This window comes from Antedon mediterranea, chromosome 3 (genome assembly GCF_964355755.1).
Source record: "Antedon mediterranea chromosome 3, ecAntMedi1.1, whole genome shotgun sequence".
In the NCBI taxonomy this organism is placed as follows: Eukaryota; Metazoa; Echinodermata; class Crinoidea; order Comatulida; family Antedonidae; genus Antedon; species Antedon mediterranea.
This window is the reverse complement of record NC_092672.1, coordinates 32,999,141-33,020,595: the sequence shown is the minus strand read 5'-3', so window position 1 is coordinate 33,020,595 and position 21,455 is coordinate 32,999,141. Positions and strand designations below refer to the sequence as shown.

At 34.0% G+C, this 21,455-nt stretch overlaps 2 protein-coding genes and 1 long non-coding RNA gene across 6 annotated transcripts in view; 2 read left to right on the top strand and 1 right to left on the bottom strand.

The window, feature by feature from the left end:
- The window catches only part of LOC140045272 (uncharacterized), a 159,069-nt gene that overhangs the window by 52,307 nt on the left and 85,307 nt on the right, over positions 1 to 21,455 (top strand). The window lies entirely within an intron of this gene.
- Positions 629 to 9,593, bottom strand: LOC140045267 (uncharacterized). The gene is made up of 6 exons (XM_072090106.1): positions 9,518 to 9,593; positions 6,487 to 7,208; positions 5,000 to 5,165; positions 2,965 to 3,101; positions 2,585 to 2,726; positions 629 to 890 (listed from the first exon to the last, which is right to left on the bottom strand). The coding sequence occupies exons 2-6, from the start codon at positions 7,142 to 7,144 to the stop codon at positions 788 to 790; spliced, it is 1,206 nt and encodes a 401-aa protein (XP_071946207.1). The 5' UTR covers positions 7,145 to 7,208; positions 9,518 to 9,593; the 3' UTR covers positions 629 to 787.
- Positions 4,265 to 21,455, top strand: part of LOC140045266 (uncharacterized) — a 28,447-nt gene continuing 11,256 nt past the window's right edge. The window contains exons 1-3 of one of the 4 annotated variants that reach the window (XM_072090101.1): positions 4,265 to 4,374; positions 20,074 to 20,211; positions 21,073 to 21,273. In XM_072090101.1, coding sequence (XP_071946202.1) covers positions 20,097 to 20,211; positions 21,073 to 21,273 — 316 coding nt within the window. In that variant the 5' untranslated portion in view covers positions 4,265 to 4,374; positions 20,074 to 20,096. Of the gene's footprint in view, positions 4,375 to 9,664; positions 10,032 to 15,900; positions 16,050 to 20,073; positions 20,212 to 21,072; positions 21,274 to 21,455 lie in introns of those variants that run through there. The other 3 variants (XM_072090105.1, XM_072090100.1, XM_072090104.1) reach the window with 3 other exon arrangements.

Below are 21,455 nucleotides of genomic sequence, written 5' to 3'. Positions count from 1 at the left end.
GGGAGAATTAGCTTAGCAAAATGTAGTGGGTTAGCTTGCATGAAAATTACTTAAATTTTGAGGATGAGTGGGCTTAGACACGGGTCAGAGAATAGTACAGATTTTAGTATATTGTAAACTTGGCGTGATGGCTAAAAATACTGCTATTTCACTGTATTGTACTGTTGATCGTCAGTAGGCGGCTATGCTTGGACAAAGTACATGGCAATAGTATTCCTTAAAGATTGGTTTCCACTAGGACGCAACGCAAGGACGTAAGCGCAACGCGAACGAATTGACCAATGACAAGCCGCAGTTCGGATAATCCATCGCTTGTGAGTGGCCAAGTTACTTCCGTTGTGGTAACGTCCTAGTGGGGACCAAGCTTAACAATGTGCTTTCATGGTCTATTCGTCTATACAAGCTTTTATTTATTAGTTTATTATCTCAATATAACTAGTTTTTAGTGCTATCACAGCCCCATAGGGTTTCCTGTAGGTCCCTTTCATCTTCTTTAAATTTATTTACCCTATTTTGTTATGTGTATTGTTTTTGTTATGAGATGAATAAAGAGATTGATTTGATTTGACTTATATCCTCTGTATGTTTAACATTTTGGCTTCAACAGAATAATTCAACAAAAAAACAATTATAAAATTATTATTTTTTTAATGTCACATTCTCATCTATGATTCCATCGTTAATATACTGTAGCCTGCTGTCTGGTTAAATATCAAATCAAATATATTTTCATAATTGTTGCGGCTTACAAATGACCGAATATGACCTTACGTTTGATCGTGTTTCATTATTTTGAATGCATAATTACAAGTTGTTTTCCTTCAATTGTTATATCAGCAACCAGTGTTTTATTCACATCCTCTGGTGATGCTACCCAAACAAATCCATATCTATATTAGAAAAAAACGTGTATGATTAGGTTAAAAGCAAACGGAAAAAAAAAAGTAGTTACTGCAGTAACTGCAGTAGAATAATTTTGACATGGTCCCTTTTGTTAGATATGTCCCCCCAATATTTTTGTTGAATATGCCATTTTAGTGTTGTATAGTTATTCAAAAATATTTACCTGAAAAAATAATATAAAAAAAAATTTGGAGACTGGAAGTCAATGAATGGGCTTTTTTGTTGAATTAAACAGTTTTTTGTTTGTTTATATTATAGGAAAAAAATTTTTTTTTTTTTTTTCTAGGGAATTGTGATTATTAAAACTGTAAAATGGCCAAAGTCTTTTTTTAAATTAATCTTTTAATGTTTTTGGGGGATACATCTTTAACCGTCCTGATGCAAATAAATAAGAGGACGGAACAATTTCCACACCATTCCCAGTATTTATTTATTTTTTGAAACAACAAAGGTGAAACATGAACATACGTAGAGGCTGAATTTCACACACTGTTGATGAGTGAGAACCATAAAATCAATTCCCCATGGCCTAAGATCATTAGCTGCTAATGATGCACATACTGTATCAGACAAGATTGTGGTCAAACTTTAAGCCTCTGTCTTTATTTTTTTTAAACAGAAATGTGGTTGACTTTCGGAAAGCCTCTGCCTTTCATGTTTGAAAATGTGGTTTCTTGTAATCTTTAATCAAAAATCATAACTATGTAATACATAATGATTTCTAGAGTAGAATAATTGTAAAAGTGGTGGATTCTCGATTCTTAGATCATACAGTACAGAATTCAAATGTAAATTATTTTTCACGAGTAGGAATCAGTTTCCATATTCACCAATCACACTTACGTGAGATAATTCACTTAAGTATTTATTGAGTTAAGTGAAATAATATTAATATTTAAGTATTTCCCTTCAAGTGTATTCACTTAGATAGGAGATATTATTCACTTAGATAGGAGATATTTTTGTTATTTTAAGGGTAAGTATTTCCCTTCGCCTAAGTGTGATAGGTGAATACGGCCACAGGCCTCTAGTGCGATTCTAAGTTTACCAGAGAGTTTGAGTCCAATGACTGACTGTATCCTTAGGCAAGACACCTTACTTATGTTTGCTTCTCTCCACCCAGGTGTATAAATGGGTACCTGGTAAGGTCAAAGCACCAAGCACTGATTACGGAATTACAGCATTATGGAACTATGTTTTCATACATGTTTGATCAAAATAACCGGAGAAATAATGTGAAAAAGCAGCATTTGAACATATTTATATAATATTATGGAATGCGCTATATAAATTTATATATAAAAGTACCTCTTCGGAGATCCCGCTTCGCGAATAAAAACACTAAAAAGATGAGGGCGTATCAATTTGATCTCTGGTGCGCATGCATACAATTAAGGAACTAGTGCTGTTCCGCTGTACCACGCGTGTTAAGGAGTTGCTTCTAATCAAGTTTGAACAAAACCATGAAAGCCTGAGTGGTCCAATGGTTAGGACATCTGCATATTAAGCAGACTGTTCCGGGTTCGAATCTGGTTTGGGGAGGCGTTTTTTTTTTTTATTCCCCACAGCTTTACTCATCTTTATCGTTTCATATTGATATAATACATTCTATACACATTAAAATTACCAATGCCATCTCTCAAGCTTAAACTTAAAAAATGAAAGAATGTTTTTCTTTTACCCTTTAGACCTAGTCTTTTTCTGTCCTTTCCAACTTGCTCTCTTGTACTTGACCAAGCTGATGCCCTCACCTTCAAAGGCCTCTCGTACTTCTGTCTCTGTTACCTTTGGATGCAGTCCTCCAATATACAACTTTGTTGCATCTATTTATAAAAAAATTCAAATGTTTTTGACTGCTTTAAACTATACTACAGTAGAACCTATTGTTAAGGGGATCAAAAAAGGTGTCCCTGTAGATGTGTCCTAATTTCCTCTTGATCATGTCATGGGAAAGTGACTCTTTATTATAGGGATGTCCAACAGAATAAAAAATAAATAAAAATATACAAAAATTAATTAGTTTAAAAAAACAAAATTTGATCCAAGATACAAAACACATACTTTCAATAGGATCAGCCATTCGTTGTAACGATATCGTGACCTCCGACTCCTCACCGGTCTCAGACGTCATCGTTGCGCCATCTAACTTTAGAATTTCATCTGCTACGGCCTGTGATTTGCATGTTAAGGTAGCGGACCTGAAATTTGATCGAAAATATTATAGTACTATTACATAAATTATAAGATCGCTGGTTTCACCTCTCCTGCACGGGTTGACCTTTCCTTCAAGGTTTTGACAATGCTGGTAGGATCCTTAATCACATAAATTGTATGAATTTTAGATGTATTATTTTTATATCATAACATAAAAGCTTTGCTATTTTTATGTCCATGTTTATTTGCCAAGATAAGCTTTGTTCCCACTCGAACACCAACACAAGTATGTAAGCGCACTGCAAGCAATTTGACCAATGACAACGCAATGGATCATCCGAACTACCACTTGTGATTGGTCAAGTCACTTGCATTGACCTTACGTTGCTCCAAGGGGAACAAGTCAAGGGAACACAATTCTTCATGATATTCAAATCAAAGTAGAGGACACATTTTTGACTGCAACCACAAGTTATCGTCATGTATTATGTATTTTGATTGTACTCACGATATAGAAAATGAGCCAATAAATAATATGCAAGATTATAGACTTTTAGTGTGAAAGGCATACAATGCGAGTCTAACACCAAATGCACATAGCTTTAGTTGGTAGTACAGTACAAATGTATTTAAATATATTTTATTGTGAAATGGCATACTTTTTAATATGGGACTATTTTAATTGTGTACAGTATGTATATTTGACAATATTATAAGTTATTATATGGTTAATATAAGCTCAATGCTGGCCCAAAGACAAAATTATAATGGGAGTATTTTAATTGCATGTACAGTATGTATATTTTATAGTATTATTTATAAAGTTATTATGCTTAATATAAGCTCAATGTTGGCCTGTAGACTAAATTAAACATTCTTTCTGCTGTTGAATTTTTGCTGGAGGAATTCAATGCTATTGTACAGCACATGTACTGAACAACAATTTACGGAACATTTTAGTCTTATACTAATGGCCTTGACCTCATTGATGTGTCTCGCTATCACCTCATAATAAACATGTTTAATAAAGCCCTCTATGTTTTAGAAGCAACACATTATTTTTTTGCTACAGAATTTAATACTTCTATAAGGTTGGGCCTAAAAGAGGAAAAATAAAACATCATTTTCTGCACACATTTTTTTTTAGTTTTATGTTCTGAGCATGTGCAGTTTGCTTGTTCACTACCATGCATCATGCACGGATTTGGACACATGTATACAAAAGCCCTCTATAGTTTTTTTGTAGACCATTGCTTTTGCTTTAGGCCTAGGGAAAAAATATCAACAGCTGACTGCACTTAGAAGACATTTTAAATGGTTAGTTGAATATTTAAGGAACTATTTTTACGGGGGCTAAGATCGGCATTGTACCCAGCCTAGGTTTTTTTTTCTCCGAGTACAAATTGAAACTTAGTACTCGCTCAACAAGCCTCTGGTGCCTCGTTGAAAACTTTGCGATCAACTGTTTAACCCTTTTTCCGCTCAACCTCTATTTTTTTTCTAGGGCCTGGAAAAACACACCCTTTGTTTTATTTAAGAGTTAACGAATTTCTTAAAAAAAGTTATTCTTGAAAAAAATATTTTTTTGTTCAAAAGTTTTCAAAATTGCTAATCATCAAACCTTCAATTATTTTTAGTGGTAATTCTGGTCCATAACAATTTTTTTTATAGATAAAAAAATAAGAAAATAATAGTACAGTACTACCGTCATATTTAACTGATACCAATAATATTTTATAAGGAATGTTAAATAAGAAAATGTTAATGAAAAGTTGCGTATATATGTATCACACCAAACAGGTTTTTTTTTTGTTCACTGAAGAATGTTAACCTATGTGCCATCACAAGTTATGATTAATGTTTTCGTTTCCTTCCTGTGATGTTAACGGAGTACACAGCGCATTTTAACTACCATAAATGAAAACAATTTCGAAGAACTTACCCTTTACATACCAATTTCTTTTTCTTTTCACCCCTTGAATTCTCAAAAGTAACTGGTCTTTTCTTCAAGTTGATTTTAGGAAAAAGATTACTTTCATGAAAAAAGAAATTCAGGGCTTCCTTATTGCAACCAGTTGGCAAGTTGCCAATGCTCAGCACGATCTGACCTGAGGTCAAAGCACATTATGAATGCATCATTCGATGTTAACATTTAATGTTAGAAACATAGGTCTATTCATGTGATAATGTATCTTGTATATAGTTAATATTATAACACCAAGGCCTACACCCAACATTTCTAATGTTATGGCTTTGAAATGAACACTTGTTTAGACTATGTTATGGATGTGTAGTATACAACTTAGAATTTTAACATGGGGGTTATATAATGTATAGTGGGGAGGGGTGATGGTAACTCACTGTGGTTGGCCAGTTCTAAAATCTGTGTATATGGGACACCATTAGGGTCAGTCAGGACTGTAGCCAGAATGTTTTTAACTTCGCACTTTAGGCCCTTCTCATTTAATGCACATGTAGAATAGACTGCAACAATGACCACGCCCAACTCAACACAAAGTAATTTAATATCAAGTTTTTCCCCTTAAAATCATTCACTTTTAAAGATTGTGTTGGAGTAAAACACAACAATGGAGAATGCATTAGTTCCTTTACTTAAATAAACAATTGATTATATACTTATTTCAAGATATATTATTGTGCATGTATATAAGCACATCACATTTTTTTATCACATAAAGTTTGATAGTGTGGACAGAACTTTAAACACAAGACAATTCCATGAGTTAAAAAGATTGGCCGCCTGAACGTAACTGAAAATCAGACCATTAAACTGCTAGATATCACCCTACGGAAAAACATACCTGCCAACATTTTTACGCAGGATGCGCCAGATTCTTTATAAAGTGCACGCAATCCTTCGAATAACCGTTAAAATGCTCTGTTAAACACCATTCCCTTCAATTATCATTGACATGATGCTGTCATATCACTACCATATTTGGGCATATCACTACCATATTTGGGCATATCACTACCATATTTGGGCATATCACTACCATATTTGGGCATATCACTACCATATTTGGGCATATCACTACCATATTTGGGCACATCAAACTGAGTTTAATAACACTGTCCCGATACAAAAACAACAAATTACTCTACAGTACAGAATTCTTCTAAAGCTCTGTCTACACTTACAAGTTACATTATCAAACATGACAAACAAATGTGCCCACATAATATGGTATAGATACTGTATGATAGTGATACATATATGGGCATATCCGATTGTTTTGCCACTTAAAGTTTCATAGTGTAGACAAGGCTTTATTAGGGTGTAAGTTAGGTCAGTACAGTAGGTGAACATCTTAAATAAAGATAAAAGATGAATCCAGTCACCTTATGTCAAACTTGCATTTACCCCACGCAATTCAATTTTTATGAAAATTCTACTATCAAACTAACCTTTTTTTTGTAATCTGTCTGACTCGTCTGTATCTCTTTCATCGTTTGAACTTTCTTCTTTTTTTGTTGTACTCACTTTTCGTTTTTTCACATCCCTCTTTTCACGTTTTTCTTCAGGTTCAACAATGCTTCCCACTTCTACTTTAACACTTCCTATTTTTTTCGGTAGTTTGCGTTTACCCTCTTCTGTCGCATTTACATTAACAGTTTCAGTTTTTTTCTTGTTTGAAGTTTTTGCTTTTTTCGCATTGGAGTCATCGTTTTCTTTATTTTGTTTACGTTTTTTCGTCGCCTTACTTTTTTCATTCTCGACCACATCATCTTTTTGTGACTTTTTTCTCGACTTTTCACTGACTTTTTTCTCTGTTTGTTCCTCAGTTAATTTTACAAACTGCTTTGCAGCTTCAGCCTCCTGCTTTTTTTCGTACAACTCAATGAATGACGCGGATAATGCTTGCTCTGCATTTTCGTCCGGGCATTCAAAAGCTGGATTTGGTAACTCATAATCATCATCTGACTCCTCAGCTTGCTGTTTTTTCTTCATCACTTTTTTCTTTTGCTTTAATTTAGTTGCCGATTCTGAAACTTCTTTATTTTTCTTACCACTTTTTTTGGTAGCTTTCTTTGCTGCATCTTTCCTTTCAGCTGTCTTCACCATGTTGTATGGATGTCAGAACGTTATTGAGTGTATACAGACAGTAGCTCATGTATTCAATGAAGATCTAAATTTGATTTGTATAAAAATAAGGAGACAATCGGATATTGATTTTTAATACAAAAGTATCTAAGCTAGAGATATGGTACCATATCAAAGCCTCTAGCTTTTAAATGTATCCATCCTGTAGTCTAGACGTTCCAACCCTCCGGATTTTTCCGGGCATCTCCCGAGAGCCTCCCGAATTTTCATTTAATCCCCCGATCTCCTGAATATTATAAACAACATTTTTTTTATATTGTCTGAATTGTGTTATTTCTGTATTTAATACATTATTACATTTGATTAGTTGGTAGAATGTGTGACACGCCTATAATAAAACTAATTAAAAAATAAATGATTGCGCGAGGTGGTTTGTGATGAGTTTAATTCTTTAACATTTGTTGTAAACCTATTAACTTCACATCAACCAATCAAAGGGGGAGAATCCAAATTTGTTAAACCGTTAGCCCTGCGGAGTAGTCGAAAGCGGAGGTTTGATTGGCTGCCGCTTATAATGACATCATACCACAAAATGCTGTTTTTGTAGTTGAGCCCCTTGGAATTTTCTCTCTTTTTTTCTCATGGTATATGGGTTGTTACTGTGAAATATTCAATCATTAAAGGCCTCATATCGGGATAAAAGTGTTTTTTAGCACTTTTTAAAAATTAATATTTTCCTTTAGTAACAAGCACATGGTATGTGGAACTACTGTATATTATCTTGAAGGAAGAAAACACATTTTGAGGTCATAAAATAAGAGGCTCAACTACAAAACTAAGGTTGAAAATGGTAGGTCATAGGCTGTTCAAGGGTTCTCTAGTATTATTAAACCAAAGCTATATGCGCTTGACGATAACGATCTTTTAACCATTAGGCTATATTCATATTTAAATAAAAAATACTTGATCTTATAGAATAATAGGTAAATAAATATTCACTTAAAAGAATATTTTCATAATTAATTTAGAATAATGACCTAAAAAAAGTGTAAAAACACCACGTCAATGGCATTGCACGCATAGTTTTAGTACCATGCACGCTGTTTAATCGTAGTAATGAAAATGGAGACCTACCCAGCCAGGGTCGCCTACTACTCACCTACTGGATCCTATGTGTTATGCGCGATTTGAACGATTTGCGCAATTTGAAATTGCGCAAAAAAAATCCTTGCGCAATTTGAATTGAAACATGTGTTTCAAATTGCGCAAGCAACGTATTAAATTGCGCAAGTAATCTGCAAATTGCGCAAGGTTTTTCGGCAGATTGTGAAATCATGCACACCCATATTTTTATAGTAATTTCTAAGAATGATTCAAAATTAAAGATAAATATCGCATTTCCTTATTTTAGTAGTGCAAATATTGTTATAAGTTAGCATACCGTCGAAGAACCGACGAAGGAAAACGAAGCGGTGGTGTTCCACCAGGCGGGCGCGGCGCGGGCGGCCGGCTATACTACTCTAGCCTAGCCAGGGTCTGGACTACTGATACTGACTAGGTTACATGGCCTAGCTTAAACTAATATTAAAAACTTAAAAAGTGAGTATTAAACATTATCTTCATTGAAATGGTCTTATTTATATAATAAAATACTAAATTTTAAACCTCCTCTGCCTAGGCCTAGCCTAGCCATGTATGGGAAAATTTACAGTTCGTTTTCAAATTGCGCAAAGGTGTCATATTGCGCAAGAACTATCTTGCGCAATTTACAAATTGTGCAGCGCAATTTAAAATTGCGCAAAGATTTTCTTGCGCAATTTGAAATTGCGCAAGTTGATTGCGCAATTTGAAATTGCGCAAAAGAATCCTTGCGCAATTTGAAATTGCGCAAAAATTCTTTGCGCAATTTCAAATTGCGCAAGGATTTTTTTGCGCAATTTCAAATTGCGCAAATCGTTCAAATCGCGCATAACACTATGTATGCCTAGCCTCACTCAGTCTATAGTAGTATTAGTAGCCTGTACTGTAGGTAGGCCAACTAGGGCCTAGGCCCAGCTAGCTAGGCCTAGCCCTAGTAGTAGTAGTAGGCTAGTACTACTAGTAGTAGGCCTTAGTTAGGCTAGGCCTAGTTAAAAATTAAGTAGTAGACTCTCCCTAGCCTAGCTAGGCCTAGCTAGCTAGTTTAGAAAGGCCTACTACTAGTACTAGGGCTAGGCTAGGCCTAGGCCCTAGCTAGGCAGGCCTAAAATTCTGTACAAATAAAATTAAATTGGTTAGGCTCCACTACACTACTACTCAGTTGATAAACTACATTTAAACATTACATAATTTATAAGTATAATTAGCGAAATCTAGGCCTAGACCTACGATAAAAAGAGGCTAGGCAATACCAACCTTTCACAAAACAGTAAACACGAACGAATCTAGTACACACACACACATGCCACACTTCGTCGATCGTACGTCCACGTGTGACCTCAAATGACATTCACTTAATTATTTTCTGTCCGGTATATGCAAAAGGGTATGTTTTTCCTTGAACAACAAATAATAACTTTTCAATTAATATTTAATTTAATCAAAGTAATTTCATTTACAAAAAAATTCATTAATGATTTTTTTTAAATTGGGCTTATATATTCCTGTAAACAGTTTATCTTGAGGTTAAACGAAGGTCGATATTAAAATCTGACTTGGGATGGAGACTGGAGTTTTAGTACATGGTTTTGGATTTGTTTTGATTACTTTTACCCTTTTGAAAAAAGGTGTGTTCCTGGCTTCTTTCTGATTGCAGCGTAATTAACACTTATGAAGTGAATTATTTCTTCTGTTCTTTGTAATATTTTCACTCGCATGTTCGATTCGGTGAGGTGTTGGCCAGTCTTTTTTTGAAGAAGAGTAAGGCAAGGTAGGTTAACCGGCTAGCCTAGCTAGTAGGCCTAAATTTACTGACTGCAGCCAGCAGTCAATATGAGCTGGACCCTTGTTGCCTTTTTGTATGGATCCATGGGCCTTGGTATAACAAACACAGTGTTGATAGGTAGTGGGATTCCCATACAGTGTACGTGTTTATCGTAGTTTCATAAAATTATTAAATGTAAACTGTCCATGTAAGACTTGCTGTTGATATTGATGAATGATCATGATAAAGAGGAATGGCTGGCTGGTGTATTTCCAATCCAGGATTTGTTTTTAATAAAAGTCAAAATTGCAAAAAAGTTCACTAAAATTCACTAGTCAATTGTTGTATACATCTTTATATGTGACCCGATCTGGCAAAACCCTACTTTTGTCGGAAATATTCATTTTGTATTTTTTTATATATTTGGATTATGTGAATCATAAGCTTTGCAATGGTGTTTATTTCATAAAAATTGAGTAAATATTTAAAAAGTTATTATATTTTAAAAACTTACAAATCATTCTATATAGTTTACGAGAAAATCGCGTTTGAAGTTTGCAATGAAATTCTTTTTGATACGCGCTGAAAACTCACTCCGTAGCAACGCGCTATTTTGGTCTAAGGCACAATGACGTCATACCAGGAAGTGTGTGCGATATAGCAGCAGCGTGGACACTATGGTCAATTTGACTGATTTCAGACGCCGTTTTAACCTATTTAGTCACTCGAATTAACTATTTTGCACTATTGAAAAGCAGCATTATAACTACCAAGCTAATGTTAACTGGTTTCGGAAGTGTTTACGATATCAACGGCAAAAAACCAAGCAGGCCTAGGCCTAGGCGCGCCTATTTATTCAGATTTTCGCCGTCATCGCCTGTATCAAGACCTACTGATGATGGGTGTTCATCAGGCCGTGTATGGCAGCGGTGCATCGACACGGGGGCTAGCGTTAGTCTAGACAAGTTAGGCGCCTTGCAGAGTCACAGCTAATTGCAAGCTAACATTACACTGTATTGACGATTACATTTGTTTTTTTTATAACGTGGAAGATTCGCTGTGATGTTTGGGCTTGAATCCAATGATTTAAAAAAACATTTAATATGAAAGTAATGGACAATAAATTAAATAAATAATTAAGAGCCGATTGGATATATAAAATGTATAAATAAAACTATTGACAATAATATAAAGCTAGGCCCAGTAGTAGTAAGCCTACAACCATAATAAAATTAGGCCTAGGGCCTACTACTAGCCCAAAAAAATATAGAAAATACAATTGAATTTATGACGTGAATTGTTTTTGACTTGTCTATTTTACTATGGAATAAACAAATACACACTACAGCTATTGCAGAACACTTTACTTTGAATATTAAAATCGTTTTTATTCCAATTTACGACATGCTGTGTGTACAATAAAAATAACCTCACAAAAATGTAAACAACTTTTTATTTCCGCGCGTTGAGCGTATAACATCTAGCGCGTTGACCAATAACGTTTGTTATTGCGATGATGCGCCATAGCAACACACGCAGTTCGCTGTTCCAGAAACTTCGAAGAACCGAATTTTCTGAAATGATGTCATAGTAAATCAAAGTTTTCATTGGTTCCTTCTTTAAACTCCGCCCTAAAACTTCCATATTTGGAATGTCAAATGGATGAGCTTTATTTTGATGTGTGACCTTTCAACATTTTGTAGCGAACTGGCGATCAAAATGTCGTAAAACTCGGCAACTTTCAACTGAATTTACGCAAAATTTTAGCGTAGATCGTGAATAAATTGTTAGGCTTGAGGAAAATACATGTTTTTAAAACTCTCTTTTTTCATAATTTTAGTTAAATTTCGGGAGTTTAAATCAGGTAGACGTATTCTTGGATAGTGAAATATTTTGAAAATGCAAAAACATGGAATCTGCCAGGGTAGTCGATTTGGACGTATTTTGACTGATTACGTGAATTTTGAATTGCCGACAAAGAGAGGGTTTTGCCAGATCGGGTCACATATTAAAACATCATTTATACATGCACCAGCCCAGACAGTGTTTACTGTTACCTCTTCCTTTACACCACAGACACTGACAGTGTAATTTTACTTCTTTTAAATTACTTACTTTTAATTTTAAAACTTTAATTTTTCTAATTTTAACCTTTAGCATGGCACTTGGAATTAGTCCAAAAAAAATAATGTTTCTTTTCCAAACAGGTCAAAAAGAATACAATTCTCCAAAAAAAGACGAAAATTTGTCCCACTGGCTAACTTTTTCACTGAACCACATTATCGTCGCCAATCCAGCAATCGCAATGTGTAACGAACAGAACAAGAGACATTGCGTAATTTATATCATTTAATATCAATTGATTTTTTTGCATCACTTTTAATGGAGTTTTTTCTAGATTTTAGTGAGTTTAGTTGTTTGATATTAAAAGGATAACAAATTATTAAAGATTTATATTATAATTATTTATAGCATTATGTTTCCTCATCTGTGGTTTTCCCATGTTTCTGGGGTTTCCCCATGTTCTTTAAATATTTTGGATCAAGTGTATTTTGTGTACCAAAAACAAGTTTAGCCTAAAAGTTGAATAAGGTCAACTCTCCCCATTCCAGACTTTGGAATTCCGAAACCCTTCAGGAAAACCAGACATATTTGGCCAGCCCAAAGGTGTTCCATATTGGGAGTTTACTTAACTGTTTATAGTGTTAAGCTCTGTCTACACTATCCAACTTTTTAACAAAAAGTTTGATATGCCCAAATATGGTAGGTAGTGATATTCCCAAATATGGTAGTCATATGACATCATCATGTCCATATATTGGTACATCGCAGTTTCATATTGTATATTGCTTTATGCATTTGTATGACCCACTATACGACCCCCGGGAGAGGTGCATCATGAATCAAACATTGGAATCTTCTACAAAAACCAAAGAGTAAATTATACTTTTTTTCAATTAAACCTGAACTACAGTAAATGTTCAGTTTGTTAAAAATCAAATACATTTTCCAGCTTTGATAAACTACCTGTCTGAGCCTGTAGCTTCATTTCTTTATATCGAATTTCATAAGAAAAACTACTGATTAAAATATTTTTACAATCCTTTGCATTAACTTTTTAATTTAAATTCTAGTGAACCTTTAAAAAAAAAACAACATTTTTAATGCGGTACGTTTTACAATTTCTGGCCAAAATGGGTACTGCATGAGAAAGTTGCAGAAAGTGCTTGTAATGGAATTGTGTTATAAACCGATCGCTTGTTGGATGGTTACATACACCAGCCTGTAAAAACTGGGTTGAATGTTAACCAAGTATTGATAAATACAGTAATCATCCATTTTTGGTAAGGTGCCAATTGTCTAGTATTTAATTGCATTGTGATGGTCTTTTGTTACTTTCTTTATAAAACTCCAATTTTAAGAAGAACAAGACTAATTGAGAGAAGCATGTAGTTGATAAGTGTAGTCTATATCGTGCCTAGCTTACCTGTTTAAACCAACAATAGCCCGTGCTCTCCAGAGGGAGGGCTTTAGATATGAAAGTAAAAAGTTCCTACAGTAGAACACCCTTGTATTATAATTGACCAGTCCGCAACCACGCCCTTATGTGGGAACGTACAGTACCAACGTACCACTATCATCATTTTCTTTCGACGGCGGTTGCAGTACCAGCACTTGATATATATAGTTTGATATCAAGTGCTGGTACTGCAACTGGCATTTATAAACAGTGTTCGAAAGTAGGTAACTTGTATAGTATATGTATAATGTACAACAAAGTTAACACTTAGTATCCTTCTCTATACGTCGTAACGTTCTCACGTTACGAAAGAAAATGATGACAGTGGTACGTTGGTACGTTCCCACATGAGGCAGGGCGTGGTTGCGGACTGGTCCATTATAATACAGGGGTGTTCTAGGAACTTTTCACTTTCGTATCTAAAGCCCTCTCTCTGGAGAGCACAGGCTATTGTCGGTTTATACAGCTAGCACTTATAGACTACTAAACACCACTACTGGTTTGTGTATTCTGAGTCCACAGTGCATAGAGACTATTTGTATTGAGCTATACAGATTTTAAATCATTAAAATCATTAAACTGTTTGGTATACGTACCTACTGTACAGAACATCCAGATGTACTATAAAGCAGGATTAATGAGGTGCTCCAACACACAATGTGATTGGTTAGGCTAATGGTTAGTTCTTTCGACCTAGATTACAGTGACAGAGTCCAGTAGTGTGAGCCAGACCTAAATCTATAAACCTTCCAGTTTTAGTCACACTGTGGTCTTAATACAAAAAAAGGACAAGTAGCAATTTGAAAAATAAGAAACAGCAATAAACCATTAAACCTGAAGATTAAACCCACTAGAAGAACGCAACATAATGCAGCGACCTATCGGCACAAAGTGCTGTATTGCATAATTATTATTATTATAATCACAAGTGGGAACCGATGACGTAATAGTGCTGCAAACATCGTAGGTTTGATTTCACGCAGACAGAGGCAAACAATGTTTGGAAGGGCATTTTTTTACGTTGCGTAGGTTGCGTTACGTTGCGTTGCTAGTGGGAACCACGCTTTATCGTACAGTTCAGGGGCTTAATAAATGTAGCACTGTATCGTTTCACATGGGGTATTTATTAGAGTATTAGGAAAATTTATTGTTCACAAAAAAACATGTAAAATCAGGCCATAAAATACTGTACAGAAAACTACAGTTCCACCTCTGGTGTAGTAGTAGTAGTAGTTCTGGTGGTAGAAATGTGGATTTACTAGAAAAATTTATTTTAAAATAATTATCTACTGTGTAGTCTTATAGTTAGTCTTCAGTTCTCAGCCTTACTGATACAGTGATAGTTACTAAAACTAACTGGCCAAATCTTACAGTTCTCCAAGATAAGATTAAAAAAGAGATAGCAGGGAAAAATTTCATTTTAAAATTTTGTTTAGCAATTATTGCTAATCAAACTGATTTTTTAGTCGAGAAACATAGTTTTGTATTGTCTTTTTTTGCTACACAATTTTAGAAATGTGTAGCAAGAAGGTTGTTTTGTATAGCTTTTTGCTATGCTACACTGGCGAAATTATTCCCTGGATAGGCTTTAGTCTAACTACTATAGCTAGACCTACAGTACTATACATGAAGCAGGACTGTATATTTTTATTTGTGATAAGTGTCTTATATAATAGTTATTAATAAGTGTTATTGTGTCACGATTTGCGATGCAAAGTAGAAGTTTTATTTGTAGGACCATATTAGTTTTAATGAACAAATATAAAAATGCTAGAAATCTGTTCACAGGAAAAGGTGTATGAAATTTTTTGGGAGTGGAATTTAATTGCCGTGCCTTGGAATTGGTACAGTAGCCAAGCATTATAAAACAGTCTCAAAATGTTTGATTAAAATACACAATATAATTATGTTTATTCTCCATGATTATTAGTGATTATAGCCTAAAACTCAGGTATAAAAATTGATCTGATACAAAACCATTAAAAAAAAGTACACATACTTTAATCTTCTCTTTGAAAATAGTCTTTTCAAATTCTCAGGGTGTCTGAAAAAAATAATTGTTTCCAAAACGATTAAAAATAAAATAAAGCCATCGGTCCAAAATTAAAAGTATATTTTTAGGTTTTTTTTGTAGGTAAATGGGTTATGGTATGATTTAAAAAAAGGATATTATCGTTACATTTATCATGTTCGAACAAAGAACATACTCCAATTGTCTTTTAAATAGCCTGCGCATTAAAAACACATACTTTAATGTCTATTAATGTTAACATTTCTTTTGTTATGTAAATTTTTTTTTTCTATTGAATGACCTCACAACAATTATTCAGCTGGTAGTTGGTGGTTTATATAAGATCTTTTTGTCACTTTTTATATATTTTTTCAAAAGTACTGTACAACACTTTATTATTCCAAGCCTGCTAGTTACTATTGAATGAGGTGGTTACAACTCGTCTGTATTTATACTTTTAGTATGATTTTCAACATTACACTTTTACTAGACAGTAAGTTTAATGTGTTTAATATTGAACGTTATTTTATTGTTTTTATTGAACATCTTTTTAACCAACACAGAAAGCAATCATTACTGTAGGTAATGTAATGTAAATAAATGTATCTTGTTTTTAATATTTTATTGATTTTAATTATTTGTAGTAGCATGTCATGTAGTGTATTGTGGAACCTACATTATTATATCCCCATTATTTTCAGAATCTTAGCCCGATTTCAACGTACTGTAGCATCCACCCAAGGAACCTGGCTGCATTTTCCATTCACAGTTAGGTTTGACAGTAGAAACGTACCCAAAAATTAAAAAAAATATCACTTTAGATATTTAGGGACTAACCCCTATTATGACGACACTATCAGACAAAGTGTCCCATTTGAATTGCCCTTCATTAGTGGTTTGTTATTGTGGTATGTGCTAAACACAATGCTCCTCATTGATATCACAGGAAAGTTACCATTATATATAATAAGGGTTTATTCCAAAATAGGGAGTCATCATTCTCACACAAAGATGTGTAATTGAAATATGCCCACTGTATGTATACCTGAAATTCTGTTTTAAACCTTTTTAAACCTCCTTTAACCTCCTTTAATAGCTACTTGCAGTACAATCATGAAATATTACAGTACAGTAAAAAAAATTTTTTTTTTTGGCAGGTTTTCTTTAATATTTTATTCATGTTTTCATTATTACTATGATAATTAATGTTCTGGCACCGTGCAAGATGTTCATGATAATTGAATAAATTTTGCATTTTTTCTTTTCTGCATGTGTTAATAGGCCGTTTTAGCTTTGGATTTCTTTGTGTACTATTACATTTAAGCAAAATATACGAAGTATACATCAAAATTGAGTTATCTTTGTACTGGGAGAAAATGCGGCTACCGGGAGGACAATATTAGTCCGGGAGACGAATCTAAAATGCGGGAGTGTTGGCATGGTATGCGTTAGAATAAGATTAGACAAACTTTAACGGTGCTTTCCTTTAATGTGTATGCCATTCCAAGTCCACTGAGGTTTCTTAAAGTGATACGTTTTGTTTTTACTTGTATGATTCTAAATCTATATATTGTATACCATTTTTTGTAGCCTGTATATTTAAAATTTCCCATGAAAATTTCTTTTATTGTCAAACCATTCTATTGAAATTACAAGACCCTGGGAGTATGTTTTTTATTTTCGGTGTTTTCGGTGTTGGGACCATTTTTACAACTCGTAAAATTTCGCTGTTATAAATTCTTTCGCAATGTACTGTAGATAATGTAAAGTCTGTATACTGTGTAGCCTATTCTCTTCAACACATCCCAAAATAGAACAAATTTCTTTGAAACTGTTTATAAATGATTGTGTTGCAGTTAAGTTTTACTACCACGATAAAACCGGTTCCGTCGTTGATTGCCAGTGACAGTTTCTATCATGTCATATGATTGGTCAAATTATTTGTGGTACATTTTTACGTCCTGGCCTTCATTGGCATAATGGCTGTAAGCGCTCACTGGCTAAGCCGAAGGGCATAAGCAACCCAATGCAACTACCCAGCGTTGGATTACGAGTGCTAAATGAGGGGCCTTTGCTCCCTGCATTACGCAACTGCTTGCGTTACGTCTAAATGGGAACCAAGCTCTATTGTAAACTCTTCCAATACAGGACTCCTTGCTGAAAACTCCCAATCTTGATAAGCCAGACATAGGTCAGGCCAAAAGGTTGTCCGCCGGTATTGATTGGTACTTTGACATACTATACATCAAATACATTGATATGTAGATAATGTGTAGTGACGCATGATGCATCATATCCTTAATATCATTCTATTTAGAGCACTAGACAGTAGGCTACTCTTTCTTAGGGAAGGATTTGATCAAATGTTTCTATGGCAATCCAATAAACATTCACTCTATTATTAAGGTCTTTCTACCTTTTCCGGTACAGGGTCCAATGCTGGTGAATCAAATTGAATGTCAATTCTTCGTTTTAACTCGGGTACGCGTATCGATTGCCGCGTGAAGCATAGTGAAAATGAAACATTGGCGTTTGCTTTAATTTAACCGCTCCGGAACCGTGCCGGAACATGTGTGAAAGACCATTTAAGCCTTTTTCCACCTAGCGTGCAATTATTATTTGCAATGTTCTTGTATCGTAATTCCTTCTTTTGTCATCCTACTTTCTGCAACAAATTCTACTCACTTTGAGTTTATTTGAAATTTATAGCAACAATTCGCTCTAGTAGGAAATAATAGGGTATTAATACCTGTATCGGAAATTTATTTTCTACGTATTGGATTCGCATGAATAAAATCACCTAGTGGAAAACAAGCCAAATAAAGAAATTCTGAAATTCTATTTCCATAATGACCCTTTTATTTTATTCTAGAGGAACATCTTGTTTGGTTTAAACTGGCCTTTAGTACAGTACATTGCTTAAAACCTGTTACCATTTGGGAGAAGATCTGGAATTGAAGAGAATTTGAATTTCACGGTACTGAGCCGTAATAAATCACATGACACTGTGTGGGGATTTGTAGAAATTAAGGGATGGATCTATTCGACCTTAGTCTGAAACTTAACATTTTACACCGTGAACATCCCAATATCTTGTAATATTTAATTAAGGGACTGCCATGCTGCTTGGGTATCATAGGTCATAGTTCATATTATTATTATAAGTGAAACTAAGTGAACATTTCTGCAGCCATTGAACTTCAGAAATTCCAGTGCGGCAATAGACTTAGACAAATTTAGAAAACGTAGTTGCTCTTGTTGAAAGAGTGAAAATTCATCAAAGAAGCCGTGTCGCCAGCTAAAAATGTGATACCATACTGACATAAATGATAGTCTTAAAGCTCAGGTACAGGCATGAATTTTAAATATAATATTTGGTTAATTGTACATAAATCAAATATTTGTAACAGAAATCAAGACGAAAAAACATGAATTTCCCTTAATATGGTCAAATACAAAAGTTGGCAAAATTCTTTCATAAAAACCAGAAAGACTTTTTTTCAGTAGTTAGGTAGTTAACCTAATGTAATAAAATGTCTGGTGACTCCCCAGAAGGTGAAAAAAGATGGTGGATATACAGTGAATAATTTTTGCTATAGCATGAAAATAAAAATCTGAAGTTGAATAAAAATACCAGAAATGTAATATTCATGTTATATTACCTATATTTAGTCATCTGATAACATTTTTTACCACACTGTTTATTTTTCATAGCTTTTTAAAATGCCTCTCTATTTACAAAATTTGTGTACAAAAGAATAGAGATTTTACTGTGTAATTTGAACTATCCCCCCACTGATAAGAAAGTGCTTATTTTCAACAAGCTCGTGTAACACAAATAAAATCCCAAAAATTATGAAACATAGGGGAAACTATAGATCGATAATTATTGGAATGTATGATCAATAGAAATTTTTTGCCCGCACCTGGCCTTTAAGGCTTAGGCATTGCTCTGCCGAATACCAGCAAAAAATTGTTCATATACTGTAATTCCAAGGTAGCTGACAATGACATGCTGTTTCTCCATTAATGATTCTCTAGAATGTTTTAATTCAGAATAAAAAAAATGTTAACCTTCCCGAATTCAGAGAATGTTGGATAACATACAGTATGATGTAGACTTGCCCCAAGTCTGTAATATTGTCTTTTTTAGACACCAGTCGACGTTTTGATTTTTGTTTGAAAGTTTACAAGCTCAAGTAGTATACGTATGAAACGCCATTTGTGCCAAAATATTATCTTTTTACTAATAGTAAAGTCAAAACTCTGTCTGAAAGCCAGACTAAGTATGATGTTGATATCTATCGTTTTTGTTCTAGCGGAGAAATTGGGCATCGTAGGGGAAAGGGAGGATGAGGGATGTTAGTGGTAGGGGATTATTGTTGTGTTCAACATAGGGGAATGTAGAATGGGATTACATTATACCTTGTTGAAGGGGTATAATAGCAGTAACTACGTTGTGAATGTGTGGAGGCTGTCCTTGCCAAAATTGATTTGATTATATTTATTTCATTCAGGTTGTATCTGACGTCCAACAGTAATGGCTCAGTCAATGCTAAACATACCCAATAGTCATCGTGGGCCAGTACCTCATGACATCCTTGGATCGGGATCTAGCGTGCATTCATCCATCGAACAAGGAGACGACAAAATGAGTAAGTCGTAAATATAATAATTTAAAACATGAACATTTTAGGTTAATAATAAAGCTAACATTTACAGTAAAGATGTATAGTTATGGTCCTCCTGCAAATTTTAAAGATTTTTTGTTTAATATTTCATTTTAATGTCATTTAATAGAATATCCACTTTGACCAAAAAATTGGATTGAAAAAAATGTAAACAAAAAAACAAAAAATAGTCGATTTATTTTGTCATTTTATATATAGTAATTATACAATTTTGTACGAAAGTGATTAAATTGATTAAAACTTGTATTACTACATTAATTAACCTAATCAAAGTCTGATTTAATTAATCTTCATTTTTCATGTTTTTTGGGGACAATACACCTTTAAATATATAGTTCTTTTAGTTGTTTTTTATTATGTGAATTGTTTTAAAGGTTTTTATATTTAAACACACTTAAAATAATTGTTGGTCTTTTGATTTAGAGGAATGCATGTGGGTCATCTCATGTTCTATTGCACTATTAATGACATCATCAAGAGTGCAATGTCATTATATATATACAGTGTATAAAGTGAGAAAGGGGCTAAGCTGTTGTTGACATTTGATCTACCCATAGTGTGTGCCATCAAGAATTGTTCAGCCCTTTCAAATGATTTAGGCCTTGACCTAGCCTCACATTAAATGTAGGTGTGTTAAAACAAATAATAATGTTTTACTGTATGCAGTATGAATGTCTATATGGTACAAATAATTTATTTGGTGAAAGATTTGTACTTTTTATATTTTCTTCTTTCAGAGTTTGAAAATATAACCTACAATATAAATTTGTTTTTCTATAATATTAATAACAAACAACAATTTTTAAACTGGAGCTATCCTTTAAGGAAGGGGTATCAGCAAAAATGAATTCCTTCCTATTTCAGAGTATGAATGCCGGAAATGTAAAGCACCGTTCCAGACCGCTGTTGCACGCCTTTCACATGAGATTAGCAGTTGCATTGCCATTGATCAATTTGACCCACCGTCCAATCATCACCATCACTCACTCGGTCAAAGTTCAACCACGGAAGGTGACCCTAAAGAAAGTAAGTGAAAAGAAGTGTCATACACAAGTATTTAAAGATCAATTAAAAATTAGAAATGAAAAGTTTGATTCTCTATACTCATATTGCTAAAATTTGTCCAGTATTATAAAGCAAATTCTGTAATACAGTACGTCACCAGAGAATTTACTCTTCCCTTGTGTCACATATATAACATGTGACAA